This window comes from Eleutherodactylus coqui, chromosome 6 (genome assembly GCF_035609145.1).
Source record: "Eleutherodactylus coqui strain aEleCoq1 chromosome 6, aEleCoq1.hap1, whole genome shotgun sequence".
Lineage (NCBI taxonomy): Eukaryota > Metazoa > Chordata > Amphibia > Anura > Eleutherodactylidae > Eleutherodactylus > Eleutherodactylus coqui.
Genome location: NC_089842.1, coordinates 203,470,661 through 203,485,257, shown reverse-complemented (window position 1 = coordinate 203,485,257; position 14,597 = coordinate 203,470,661). Strand labels below are relative to the sequence as shown.

General features: G+C 45.3%; 1 protein-coding gene across 5 annotated transcripts in view; it reads right to left on the bottom strand.

Moving 5' to 3' along the window:
• The window catches only part of SEC23A (SEC23 homolog A, COPII coat complex component), a 189,538-nt gene that overhangs the window by 124,225 nt on the left and 50,716 nt on the right, over positions 1-14,597 (bottom strand). For all 5 annotated transcript variants that reach the window (XM_066608625.1, XM_066608622.1, XM_066608626.1 and 2 more), the window contains exons 11-12: positions 5,792-5,872; positions 5,427-5,516 (exon numbers count right to left, since the gene is read on the bottom strand). In XM_066608625.1, coding sequence (XP_066464722.1) covers positions 5,427-5,516; positions 5,792-5,872 — 171 coding nt within the window. The remainder of the gene's footprint in view (positions 1-5,426; positions 5,517-5,791; positions 5,873-14,597) is intronic.

The following is a 14,597-nucleotide window of genomic DNA, read 5'->3' as shown; positions in this document are numbered from 1 at the left end:
AATGTATTTAAGGTCCCATTGAAATCAATTGGCGACACAATCTAGAGAAGCATAGAAAAAATAGGGCATGCCACTTTTTTTTTCAAAGAATCGCTGAAGGAGAACATTACTCATGTGTATGACTCAATTCAAAAGAATGGAGTTTATATTTGTGTGAGTTTTGTGCATCTGTCAATGCACAAAACTTTCACGAGATTCTCGCCTGTGTGAAACTAGCCTAACACTGTCATCTGATAACCAAAACAGGGACTCTAAAGGCCCATTTACACTGAGCAATGATCGCTCAAAGAATGCTCAAACGACAGTTTGAGTGACAGCTTTGAGCAATCATTTTGCATAAACTATTAAGTAGCTACTCAGCTACTTAAAAGCAATTTAGTGTGCAAAGGAAGCCTTTAGCTGAAAGCAGTTAATAGCCCGAGGGCTCTTATCTGCTTTCAGTTCTTTTGTTCTCCGATGGGAAACAATGCAATCAGCACTACCCATGGAGAACTCCTGATAAGGCTGAATGACGATTTTTAGGTTGGCCTGAATCAGTCCATCATGCACGAAAAGTGCACTATGGAAGCCTGTTTAGACGCAACGAAGATTGCTGAAACGATCGCTTTTTTTGCGATTTTTGAGCGATTATCGCTCAGTGTAAATGGGTCTTAACACAATAGGAGATGTTTTAACACTCCTGGCACACCAAGTTAAGCCTTTTTGTGTGCCAGATGACAAACTAACAATTGCTACATCTGTACATGCTACTCCGACTGGTCAGTGCTGCTCATGTGGGCAGTACTTGCACTGGCCAATCAAAGCAGCACAAAGTATCTTAGAATAATGATGATCCATAAAAATGCATATCGTGCATCAGGTAGAGAAGTGTTGCGGCCATCTTTGTTTGTCCAGGATCGGAGGGTTGCTTTAAAGGGGTTGTCTCGCGGCAAACCTCAAAATTTAACATTACCCCATTCCCCCTGTCACCCCCCTGGCATAAAATAGCAAATTAAAGCGGTTTTAAAGCCGCTTGCTACTCACCGATCCGACGAAATATGAAGTTTAAAAAATCTTCTGCCTAAGATGGCCGCCGGTCCTTTCCCAGGGATGCACTGCTGTTTTATCCCATGGTGCACCGCGGGTCTTCTCCCATGGTGCACCATGGGCTCTGTGCGTTCCATTACCGATTCCACCCTCCTGATTGGCTGGAATCGGCACACGTGATGGGGCGGAGCTACGCGATGACGCGTAGAAGGGGGCAGAGCCAGAACGCCGCTCGTGCCTGGACCGAGCAGAAGGGGAGAAGACCGCACAGCGCAAGCGCGTCTAAAAAAGCAAGAAGACATCAGAATTAGACGGATCCATGGCGACGGTGACGCTAGCAACGGAGCAGGTAAGTGAATAACTTCTGTATGGCTCATATTTAATGCATGATGTACATTACAAAGTGCATTAATATGGCCATACAGAAGTGTATAACCCCACTTGCTGCCGCGAGACAACCCCTTTAAGCATGACTGACTTAGACCAATTGACTTTTAGACCCACTCTAAGCCAGTCAGAGTCTTGTTTCCGTATCTTTTATAAAAAGTAATATATTATCTGCATAAAGAGAATTTTTTTTTCTCCACCCTTCTATTAGGTCCCTTCGGCTGTTTGCTGTCTGCATATTCCCCAGAAAGTACACAGTCACATAACAGCCTGAGGTTACGGACACAAATGTTCTTTCATACAAATGGATGGTCCCTATGAAAGAAATTGCTGCATGTTCTATTCTAGTCCATTTTAACAGATGAGAATAGAATGTGCAACATGCAGAGTCTGAATATCAAACAGCTTATGGACGCTAGGTGCATATGAGTTTCTTGGGTGCAGCTTACATGCAATCTTATATCTCCTAAAAACCACCCATCATGCCACAAATGTACTCCTATGATCACAATGTAAAAGTTTTACTATAAAATTAAATGTTGATTGTAATGGAAATGGACGTTTTGTACTGATTGTGACATGACTCTGTAGCTGCAATACAACTCTTCTTTAATTTATATAGAAGCCACGGCTGGTTTGAATCCCTCTGAGATGACTGATGAATTTATGTAACAACGGACAATCATGCATTCCATTAGTTCAAAGCAATGAATAGGCATTTCAATAAAATATTTATACAACTGAACAAATGCAAAAAGAAAACAAAATCAATATTCACTTGAAACATGCCTGTTTTCATGTATAATTGCATTACCTTTTCTTAAGCTGGCCATACTTTAGGGGATGTTGATTATCCGAAATGTGGCCAATTAACTGTTTGTAGGATTGTTTGCTCAAACGACTCCACCAGTCACAGCGATGATCAAAATCTGCCCCAAATGTATGGCCAGCTTAAAATACAGAAGTAGTCTATGCTCGCATCTTAAAAGGAGCCCCCACATCCAGTGGTGCAGCCTAGGTCACCAACGCGTGAAAGTTGGAAGCAGTTGTTAGCAAACATGAAAAGAAGTTAATCGGTACTCCTTTTTTTACAGACATGGGGTATATTTAAAGGGTAATCGGGGCACAGACTAACATTTTAAAATCTTATGTACATCATCACAATAAGTCATTTTCTAATAGGTTCACTGTACCTGGTCTAGCTATTTTCTTCATTTTCTATCTATGACACGTGACAGTCTGTCTGAAAAATATCTCCACTTCCTCTGACATCTCGTCCACATTTGCTGCTACTTATCCTGTTCATTGATCTAGCATCCTGTGAGCAGTGCATGATGGGAGGACAGGAGTGAAAGCACTGCACTTTATTGCTTATGTACAGTTCAGAGTGCCAGAAGCTCCTGTCTGTCTGCGTCAACAAGCTTTCTCTGGCGCTCTAAGTGAGATGAGGACTGGTGCCAGTAAGTTGTAGGTCCTGTGGGAGGAGCTACACTCCTGGAGGTTTCCACAGATTGGCCTAATCAGCTGATCATACTATACACTTGCTATTTCGTCCATGCATGGTTGAGATTTTACAACACACTGGATCACATCTTTGGAAGAGTATAGTCTGCAATCAGCCCCCATGCATACTTGTTTGCGTCCATTTCTTTTAGCCGATGTTCACCCATAATGGCAAAAATTGGCCATTTCGGGGGACCATACTCACTTATATGTGGAAGGCTTTGAACTCTGTGTTATGCCTTTCCTCTGTAATTGTATCAATAAAATGTAAATTTATGAATAAATTGACAAATGGGCATTACAATCCCCGTCATCAATGGGATAAAGTGTGACATTAGCCAATCAGTGTTGAATCTGTACTGGATGGCTAGCACCAGACTGCGTACACGTACGTTTTAAGTTCTACAATCCCAATTCTAGAAAAGTTGTTTAGCTGTATAAAACATAAATAAAATACAATGATTTTGAAATCTCATATACCCATATTTGATTCTCAATAAAACACATATTCCATAAAAAAAAAAACTCATTTAGAAATAGATGTCAGCAACACATTTCAAAAAAGTTGTGCCAGGGCCATGTATACCATTGTGCAGCATCCCCTCTTCTTTTTACAACACTCTGTAAATGTCTGGGAAATGAGGAGACCAATTGCTGGAGTTTTGGGAGAGAAGTGTTGCCCAATTCTTGTCTGATGTAGGATTCCAGCTGCCTAACAGTCCTGGGTCATCTTTGCCGAATTTTTCATAACTGACCAAATGTTTTCTGTTGGTGAAAGTCTTGGACTGCAGGCGGTCAGTTCCGCTCTCGGAGTCTTCTTCTGCAAAATCATGCTGTTGTGATGGATGTAGTATGTGGTTTAGCATTGTCTTGATGCAAAGTCATGCTGTTGTGATGGATGTAGTATGTGGTTTAGCATTGTCTTGATGAAATATGCAAGGCCTTCCCTCAAAAGGAACGTTATCTGGATAAGAGCATAGGTTGCTTTAAGACCTCTATGAACTTCCTAGCATTAATGGTACCTTTCCAAGTGTGTAAGTTGCCAATTCCAAAGGCACTAATGCAAGCCCATACTATCAGAGATGCAGACTCCCCCTCCCTCTGTCAGCCCTTTACATGCTGCGGTCGAATAGACCACGGCATATAAAGGGTTAAACAGCAGAGAGCGGAGGTTTTCTCCCTTCTCTGCTGTAAGAGCTGGTGCCCGGCAATCCTCTGTCAGAGGGAGCTCCATACCTCTGTCAGCCATCTACATGCTGCGGTTGCACAGACCGCAGCATGTAAAGAGTTAAACAGCAGAGATTGGAAGTTTTCTCCCCTCTCTGCTGTAAGAGCTGGTGCCCGGCTATCCTCTGACAGCCGAAAACCAGCTCTCCCCGCTACAGGGATTATCGCCCGACTTCTGAGAAGCCGATGGTCTCAGTGGCAACCTGTAAACAAAACAGTGTAGGAGTTTAAAAAAAGAAGCGTGAAGTTGCCGGCAGATCGGCTCTATCTTCCTGCTTCTTTTTTAAAGTCCTGCACTGTTCTCTGTGGGGTCTGTGCAGGCAGAACACACTGCCACAGCTTATGGTATTGTGCTCTGCAAGCCCCATAGTGAAACATGACTCGGAAATCTTCCGGGCTATACCACTATGGGCAGTGGAGCTTGTCCTGAAAAATTTCCAGGCGTGTCACTGAAGGGGTTAACTTGCATTTGTGGATTGCACAGCGAACTGTTTTCTTAGAAAATGTTTCTGGAAGTATTCCTGTGCCCATGCAATTATTTGCATTACAGAATCATGCCCATTTTTAATGCAGTGATGCCCGAGGCTTCGCAGATCTCGAGTAATATTGACTGTCAGCCTAGTGCCATGCACACATGAGTATCTGAATCTTTTGATAATATTATGTACCATAGAGGGTGGGTTATTTACAGTCTTCGCAATTTTACATTGAAGAGCATTTATCTAAACTGTTTAATGCAGTTTTTCACAGATTGATGAACCCTCTGATCATCTTCACTTCTTAGAGACTCTGACTCTTTAACATGTTCTTTTCATACAGTCAGCTGTTTTTCATTAGTAGCACTTACTTTTTCAGCCTTTTCTTAACCCTCCCCCAACTTCTTTGTGATGTGTTGCTGCCATCAATTTCTAAATTAGTTAATTTTTTAAAAATGAAATGAAAAAAATTGCGCATTTTAACTTCTTATATGTGTTCTATGTTCTACTGTGAATAAAATACGGTTCTAACTCATCGCATTCTTTTTTTCTTAACATTTATTTATACAGTATCTGAAATTTTTTGAAATTGGGGTTGTAAGAAAAGATGCTCCAGAACGGTTGATTAGGAATATAATTATTTACTAACACAAAAGTGTCAGAAGAGTTGACAGTTTCTTTTTCCATCAGTGGGCAGGGCATGCAATGTCCATTTATTGAGATTTCTGCATCAATATATACAATGGCATTTTACAAAGTTCATGAAAGCAGCGTACAACTCTATAATTACTTGATACATTTCCTTACCTGATTTACAACTTCAAAGTACACTGCAAGGGTTGTGGTAGGATTAAGGCCACATATTTTCCATTGGCATGTTCCACCTGTGCCAATTTCCTGGGGAAACAAAACAAAAGGTCTGATCTTTATCTGATAAATGGCTGTTTAAAAATTTAGGCACCATACAGTTGCAATCAAAATTATTCAACACTTATTTCAAATTAGATTTACTTGCCAAATTTACAAATATTCAGCCTGCTGAGCCTGCCCCTGGCTGTCTGTAAAATGTATACATTTGCTGGATTCCCCAAAACCAGAGACAGCCTTTGAGAAAACATAAAAAATATTAAGAAAATGTAGTGTTTGAAGCAGAAACACATCTCTTAACTTACATTTTCAGAAACACAAGGTCCTTTGGCATTCAGAGACACACACGGTCCAATTGCACCTGAAATCTTTATTTCTCTTGAAGTCTTCATAAAAAAACAAAAGAGAGAAAAAAAAGCAAAGTAAGGAAAAGCTCATAAACACCTTTAGAAAACAAAAATGACAAGATTCTGCTACACCGATATATATACTCTTTGCAAAAAAAAATAAAGCACCTAGGAGTTATCGTTTTGCTGCAGTTACATCACAGACAGATATACAGATAATTACAGTTGTGGTGTGATTAGATGAACGGTCTTGTCACTTTAGACGCTAAAACTGGTTCCACCCTTGGCATATAAAGAGGCTCTCAGAGGTTTCTTGTGTGTATTGTACCTTTTTTTCTGCTTTTATAGAGCTTGTTGACCACTAGACACCTCTACGACGCAATCGGACAGATTTCACCCAGTTAAAAGAGTTTTAGAAGGGGCACATTATTGGAACGCGAAAAGCTGGATAGTTGTATGAACGACTTGCCGCCACATGGGTCGTTCAGACCAGACTGTTAGGTGGTGTTGGGACCAGTGGATGTGTGAGGGCACACAAGGTGACCGGGCTCAGTACGCCCTCGACAGACCATCAGTAGAGAGCATTGCCTGATCATCTGACAAGCAGGAGCAGCTCCAACTGTTTTGTTGTTCGCAATTCAGAGACCGATGGCACAATTCTTACAGGTCCCTGTATCTTTTGAAACCATTTCCAGGCACGTGGGTGTTCATTTGTTCTCATGCACCCATTACGGCCTTTGACACCCACCATCACAACCATTTGCAGTGGTATTGTAAATGATGAAACTTGATTACTACTAAGTTAAACTGGATTGCCTTCAGTAACAAAACCAAATTTCGTTTGGGTACTACTGACAGCTGTGTTCAGTTCTGGAGACCTATGGATGAGCACCTCAATCTTGCTTCTGTGTGGAGCAACACACTACACATACTGCTGGTGTGATGGTCTAGTGGGCATCGCATATGACAGTCAGTCACCCCTAAAAGAGCTATGAGGGACAACGACAGCTCAGTGATATGCTCAGGACATCCTGCAGCCAGCCACATGTGTTCCTCTCATGGCGGCTTCCAAGACGCATTTTCCAGCAGGATAATGCTCGGCTGCACACACAAGGGGGTCAGAGGAAAGTCCCCACAACATTGTCACACTTCTGTGGTCTGCCTGTTGCCACATTTAATCACCAATAGAACATGTATGGGACAATCTAGGATGCCAACTTTGAAAGCCTACAAATTTGAACAGTCTAGACCAAGGATGCCCAACCGGGGTACACGGCACCATGGCGTGCCGCAAGAATCCGTCAAGGGTACCACAGCTCCTAGGCTTGGAATTGTTCAGCGTATGCTAAAAAAAAATAGATTATACCTACCCGATAAATCGGGTTTCCAGGAGTCTCCATGACAGCACCAATTGAGATTGCCTCCTCCTGATAGGACAGGAACATACTGAGAGGTTAAAAGCTCCCCCCCTTCCCACAGTGAATTCTAACGAATTGCTGGGGTAGGAGCTTAAATTAAATTTTTTCCCTAACTGGGGTTTTTTTTGGGGGGGGGGGGGGGAATTATATTCTATAATTTCTTTACTATGTTCTTAGGGGGGGGGGGAGGTACAGGTGCTGTCGTGGAGACTCCTGGAAACCCGATTATCGGGTAGGTATAATCTATTTTTTCCCTAGTCGTCTCCACGACAGCACCAATTGAGATGTACCAACTAAAGTTTCTTAGAGTGGGATTGCTGCTGAGAGGACTTTGCGGCCGAAGGCCATGTCCTCGTCCTGCTGCACTTTTACCCTATAGTGTTTAACGAACGTGTGGAGTTTCTTCCAGACTGCGGCTTTGCATATCTGCTCGACCGAAGCTGAGCTATGTTCGGCCCATGAGGTTGCTACTGCCCTTGTAGAATGGGCTTTAAGAGCTAAGGGGATTTCTTTCCCGAGGGCCTTATAGGACTCTATAATGGCCAGGCGGATCCACCTGGCTATGGAGTTTTTTGCTGCTTTGTTCCCTTTATTTGGGCCACTGAACTGGACGAACAGGTTGTCGTCCCGTCTCCAGTGGCTTGTCGCATCTATGTAGCCTAGGACTGCTCTCCTAACGCCCAGGCAGCTTAGGGTTTTTTCTTCCTCGCTTTTAGGTTTACTAAAGAATGAGGGAATTATTATGTCTTGGGACCTATGAAAGGCAGGGTCCGTTTTAAATACTAATTTGGTGTCCGATTTTTTTATTTTTAGGAACGGGTGGCGGATGGACAAGGCCTGAAGCTCGCTAACCCACCTCGTGGAGGTGATGGCTACTAGAAAAACGGTCTTGATCGTAAGCATTTTTATCGGTAGTGCTTCGATCGGCTCGAATGGTTCCGCTGACATGGCCCTTAGAACCCAATTAAGGTTCCAGTCTGGAAAAAGGTTTATGGGCCTAGGTTGTAATCTAGCTGCTGCTGTCAGGAACCTATTGACCTATCTATTGTCCGCAAACTTTGTGTGGCATATGGCGCTAAGGGCTGCGATCTGGACCTTCAGGGTACTTGGAGAGAGGCCCATCTCTAGGCCCTCCTGCAAGAACTCTAAGATCAAAAGGATGTCCGGGATAGAATCGCCAAAATCCCTTTCCTGTTTCCATGAGGAAAACCTTCTCCAAACCTTCTGGTAGATAAGGTGGGTCGTCTTTTTTCTGCTGGACATTAACGTTTCTACCACTCTCTCTGAGAATCCCTTCCCCCTTAGTGAGGATTCCTCAAGAGCCATGCTGTTAAGTGGAGTTTGTCTATGCCCGGGTGGTTCAGTGGCCCCTGTGATAGCAGATCTGTCCAGGTAGGAAGGGTGACTGGGTCCTGGACGCTCAACGTTGTCAGAAGACCGAACCAACTTCTCTTGGGCCAGAAGGAAGTCACCAGGATTAGTGTGCATACCTTGGTTCTGAAATGTTGTAAGACTCTGGGGATCAGTGGTATCGGAGGAAAAGCATACGCGAGGCCCTCTCCCCAGTCCTGGCCTAGGGCGTCTATTGCTGTGGGACGATCTCCTGGCTGGAGGGAGAAGAAGTTGCTTACTTTGGCGTTCTCCCTGGTTGCGAACTGGTCCAATTGTGGGATCCCCCACCGGTTGGTCAGGATTCTGAATGCTTCCAGGGAGAGAGACCATTCTCCTGGGTCTATTTGCCTCCTGCTGAGGAAGTCCGCTTTTTGGTTTAGCGTCCCCTTTAAGTGTGTTGCCGTGATCGAAAGGATCCGGCCATCTGCCCAGTGGAAAATTTTCTGTGCAATGTTTTGCAGGGTAGGAGACCTTGTGCCCCCCTGGTACCGAATATGGGCGACCGCGGTGGTATTGTCCGACAATATCTTTATAGGCTGGTTCCGCAGCGAGTTTCCTAACTGCTGTAGGACCCGCCATACGGCCTATAGCTCTCTGTAGTTGGAGGATTGTTCTTTTATCCCTTGAGACCACGGGCCCTGAAAGAACTGGTTCCCCACATGTGCTCCCCATCCCCAGGCACTTGCGTCCGTTGTGATGTGCGTGGCTGGGTTTTGTAGCCAATGAACCCCTCTCTGCAGGTTCGCTGGGGATGTCCACCAATGCAGGGATGTTTTCACTGTGTTTGGGATATACATTTTTGTCCCTAGCGAGGACTGCTTTTTGTCCCACGTGGATAGGACCGAGGCCTGCAGAGCTCTGGTGTGAGCCTGGGCCCATGCTACTCCAGGAATGCATGATGTCAGGCTTCCCAGGAGAGACATGGCTTCCCGAATTGTGCATGATCGTCTCTGTAGGAAGGTTTTGACCAGCTGTCGGATTTTTTTTATTTTTTCCTCGGGCAGGCAGGAGCATTGCAATTCTGAGTTCAGCGTTATGCCCAGAAACGTCTTCTTCCTGTCGGGGTCTAAGCTGGATTTTTCACAGTTTATAATCCATCCTAGAGACTGGAGGAGTTCTAGCACTATCTCTAGGTGTTTCGTTAAGAGTTCCCTGGACTCTGCTATTATCAAAATATCGTCCAGGTAGGGTATTATTAGGACTGACTTTTTCCTCAGGTAGGCGGCTACCTCTGCCATAATTTTGGTGAAAATTCTGGGTGCTGAGGAGATCCTGAAAGGCAGGCATCTGAATTGGTGGTGCTCTATTCCTTTGCTCATATCCACTGCGAACCTTAGGTATTTTTGGGACCACTCGTGGATCGGTACGTGGAAATAAGCATCCTTCAGATCGATGGATGCCATGTAGGCCCCTTTGGGAATCAACTTTATCGTTGAAGAGATGGACTCCATTTTAAATTTTCTGTATTTGACGCAGGTGTTCAGAGGTTTCAAATTCACTATCATCCGCTGTTTCCCGCAGGGTTTTCTTACTAGGAAGAGCCTGGAATAATGGCCCTGGATTTCCTCGTTTCGCGGTACGGGGGATATTGCGTTTAGTTGCTGCAGGTCCCGAACGCTTTGCCTTAGTAAGTGTAACTGTTGCCCTGAGCCTCTCGTGATAACGAATTTCCTTCTGGGGAGGGACACGAGTTCTATCCAGTATCCCTGCTGTAAGATCTTTGGGATCCATGGGCCTTCGCAAATCGCGGCCCATTGATCCACAAAGCTCCCCAGCCTTGCCCCTACGGTGCTGGCGTCAGGGTCTCTGCTTTGGCTCCCCCCGGTGGGGGTTAAAGAGGATATTCCTTCCTCTGCCCCCCTTGGGGTAACTCCAGCGGCCTGTCTTGCCCTTGCCTCGGTAAACCTCGGGCTCTTGCACTAGGGTTCGGAAGAAGGTCTTCCCTCTCTGTGGTTTTTCTTCCGGGAATCCCCTCTTTTTGTCGGCCGCCTTCTCCAGGATCTTGTCTAGGTCTGGTCCGAACAAAAACTGACCGTAGAACGGGAGGGTGCATAGCTTATTTTTAGAGGCTAGGTCGCCTGACCACGATTTCAGCCATAACACTCTTCTGGCTGAGTTAGACCGGGCTGTAGCTTTTGCCGAGAGTTTGACTGCTTCGGCCGCGGCATCCGCTAGGAAATTTGTTGCCATACGCAGGATAGGAAGAGAATTTAGGATCTGTTCCCTTGGCGTCTTATTGGTCAAGTGTAGCTCCAGCTGTTCTAACCATACCACCAGAGTGCACGCCACGCAAGTGGCTGTGATCCCTGGCCTAAGTATGTTTGCCGCTGCCTCCCATGATTTTTTTAGAAGGCCTTCAGCTTTGCGGTCCATAGGATCTTTTTATTGGGCGGCGTCCTCAAAGGGCAGGCTCGTCCTCCTAGCTACTTTGGCCACTGGGACGTCTACCTTGGGTACCTCCTCCCAGCTTGCGCAAACTTCCTCCTCGAATGAGTACCTTCTTCTTACACCTCTAGCGGAGAAGGAACCTGCGTCTGGTTTCTTCCACTCCTTTTGGATAATTTTAATTATATTTTTGTGGACAGGGAAGGTATGCTTACGCCTCTCCCCTAGTCCCCCGAATATCTCATCTTGTAAGGTACCTGGTTCTCTGGGCTCTTCCATTTTTAGTGTAGCCCTGACTGACAATAAATTCCGTTAAGTCGTCCTAATGGAATAGGTATCTTTTGTAGTCCTCATCATCTGAGGACTCCTCGGCCGCCTGTTCCTCTTGCTCCGATCCGATAGAACTCTCGGAGTCGGAAGGCTCGTCGGGAACATACGCCTTTTTCTGGCGTTTAGCTGGCGGCGCCAGCTGTGACGTTAGGGCTGATCGAACCTCCTCTTTCACCAGCTTCCTAACGTCCTCCATGAATCCCCCCGACTCCTCTTTGACTAGCCTAGCTACGCACGCCTTGCACAGAGGCCTCTGGTACGTAGCTGGCAGTCTCGTCCCGCACTCCACGCATTTTTTGAGTTTTGTTCTGGGGGGGGGGGATGTCTTTTATCCCCCTGACAAAAAAAGGTAAAGTATTTTTTGCGGGTAAATATGCAATTTTTCCATTCATAATACACTGGATTTTTGCATTTGTATTTTTTGCCACACTGGCTACTTACGGCCACTGTGGCTGAGGTTTCAGCTGTTTCTGGGGCTGGAGCACTCATTTCTATACCGATGCTGCAGACACCCTGCGACCTGTAGCGCTGGTCCACTTTCTGGCTTCTCTCAGGTTCCTTTATTTTAAATTTTCGCACTCCTGCGCTAAGCCCCGCCCCCTTCGTGCGCCTCCTGATGCGGGCGCGATGATGTCATCGCGCTGGACACGTGGTGCGACGCCCCGCCCCCCCGCCGTCAAAGGGCTTCCTGGAGCGCCGTGCTCTAACTCTGCAGAGAGGAGGAGGGGGACTGAGGCTACCACTTAGTACCCCCCATGGGCCGCCGCAGGAGGAACCTGGCCCGGGGGCTACCACCCCATGTGGCGTCCCAGGAGTCGTCTGGCTTGGAAGGGAGGACAGGCTGACCCACTGCCCTCCGATTCGCCTGTGAGTAGATTCTAGCTGGCTTCTCCACCAGCCCCTCTCAGAGATCCTGCCTCCTGGCAGGACAGGAAGACACTGTGGAAAGTGGGGAAGGGGGGGAGCTTTTAACCTCTCAGTATGTTCCTGTCCTATCAGGAGGAGGCAATCTCAATTGGTGCTGTCGTGGAGACGACTGGGGAAAAAATTATTTTGATTTACTCCCTCTGCACCAGGCTTTCTAACAAAACTAGTAGGGTAGGGGGCTCACAGCCACAGACAGCACACCATCCCGGTACCTTGAAGTTTTAAGTGCCATTTATGTGATCATCATGGCACTGCTGACGGCAGTGTATTTCATCTTCACTGACCTCTCCTCCTTGGTTCTGCAGAAGTAGAGAAGGGAGGAACAGTCCAGGTGCACATACTGCCATCCATGCATCCTGCAGCAGCATGCTAATCACAAGAGCAGTGCTTACAACAAGATGGTGGGTGTGTGGTCAGCATGGCCAGCAGTTTTGCTAGGAATTCTGGCAGGGAAGAGGTTAAAGGGGTTGTCTCGCGCCGAAACGTTTTTGTTTTTTTTCCCCATAGGCCCCCCGTTCGGCGCAGGACAACCCCAAGGGATGTGTTAAAAAAAAAAAAAAAAAGTATTACTTACCCGAATCCCCGCTCTGCGACGTCTTCCTTCTTCCTACTTCTTCCTTCACCAAGATGGCCGCCGGGATCTTCACCCACGATGCACCGCGGGTCTTCTCCCATGGTGCACCGTGGGCTCTGTGCGGTCCATTGCCGATTCCAGCCTCCTGATTGGCTGGAATCGGCACACGTGACGGGGCGGAGCTACGATGACCAGCTCTCCGGCACGAGCGGCTCCATTCACCAGGAAGAAGACCGTACAGCGCAAGCGCGTCTAAAAAAGCAAGAAGACGACAGAATTAGACGGATCCATGGCGACGGGGACGCTTTTTTATGTTGGTTTTAATAATTGTTTTTTCTTTTTGGGTCAACGTGGAGGTAATAGAGAAAAAAAGCTTAGATTACTCGAAGCAAGATGGATATTCGAACTAGACTCCCTTGACCCACTTGGACTTAATATAGAGTACAACCCTTTACCATATGCTGATTGAAATCCAGTCTCCTGTTTTTTGAGGTTTCTCACTCATCCCATTTGCTTTGTTTGATCATATGTAGGTATTATGCATTCCCTTATATGCATGATCATGCAGTTAATACAAGTTTTTATGTTGGTTTTAATAATTGTTTTTTCTTTTGCTGCTGCTTGCCTCACCTGTGATGTTATGCACTGAATAAAGAAGCAATCTTTTAACGGATGCTGCCTGGATGACTTCTATTTTCTCATCTGCACTTTATGGTGCACCTTTGGAGTCGGGTCCCGTATCCAGGCTTTGCATAGAGACGCCTTGCACCAGTGGTGGTTTTCAATTTGGAGTGCTGCTGTTACCTCTTTCTCTTTCTGACGGGGACGCTAGCAACGGAGCAGGTAAGTGAATAACTTCTGTATGGCTCATAATTAATGCACGATGTACATTACAAAGTGCATTAATATGGCCATACAGAAGTGTATACCCCCACTTGCTTTCGCGGGACAACCCCTTTAAACATTAACGCATTTGGTCTTGAGAAGAGACTTGCAAGTTGGGACTTGATTAACTTGTACAAGTAAATAAAATGGGTCACATAAATTCCTTAACAGACAAGAGGTCACATTCTGGAGAAAAAAAGGTTCAATCACCTAAGGGGTCTAGGCTTCTTTACCATGAGAACTGTGGATATTTGGAGTGGAATTGCCTACCTCAGGAGATGGTCACAACAATGACAGTGGATGGCTTCAAAAAAGGCTTAGATGATTTCTTAAAGCAAAATAACATAAGCGTTTACGGAAATGTATAGAATTTTGATCTGAAAGTTAATCCAATTTGATCTACATTTAGACAGAAAATTACTGGTGACTTTTATAGCTGACCGGAGCCAGAGGTCTAGAGTTTCTCATGCTACTTCCCTTTATCAATGCCTTTTCTCATTTCTTGGCTGAACTTGATCCTTTTCCAACAGTATTATGTAACTCTAATTATTTAGTATCCCATCAGATTGAAGTATCCAGAGACTTGTTAATACATCTAAATTTAGCGGTTCTGAAATTATTGTTCCTTCACTACTATTATTAAATAACAGCTTTCTATTTAGCAAGCAACCATTTATTTGACAGGCATTTTTTTTTCAAACTGTAAAGAGTACGAGCTGTGCGATGTCTTACAACTGGATGTACTACACTGCTCTTCAACACACACTTAACAGGCTCTTTCTCTGGTCTCAGTTAGAGCTCCTTTTCACGAGCATATGCGCATTTGCGCACGCCTCAGCACAACATTTTTGCA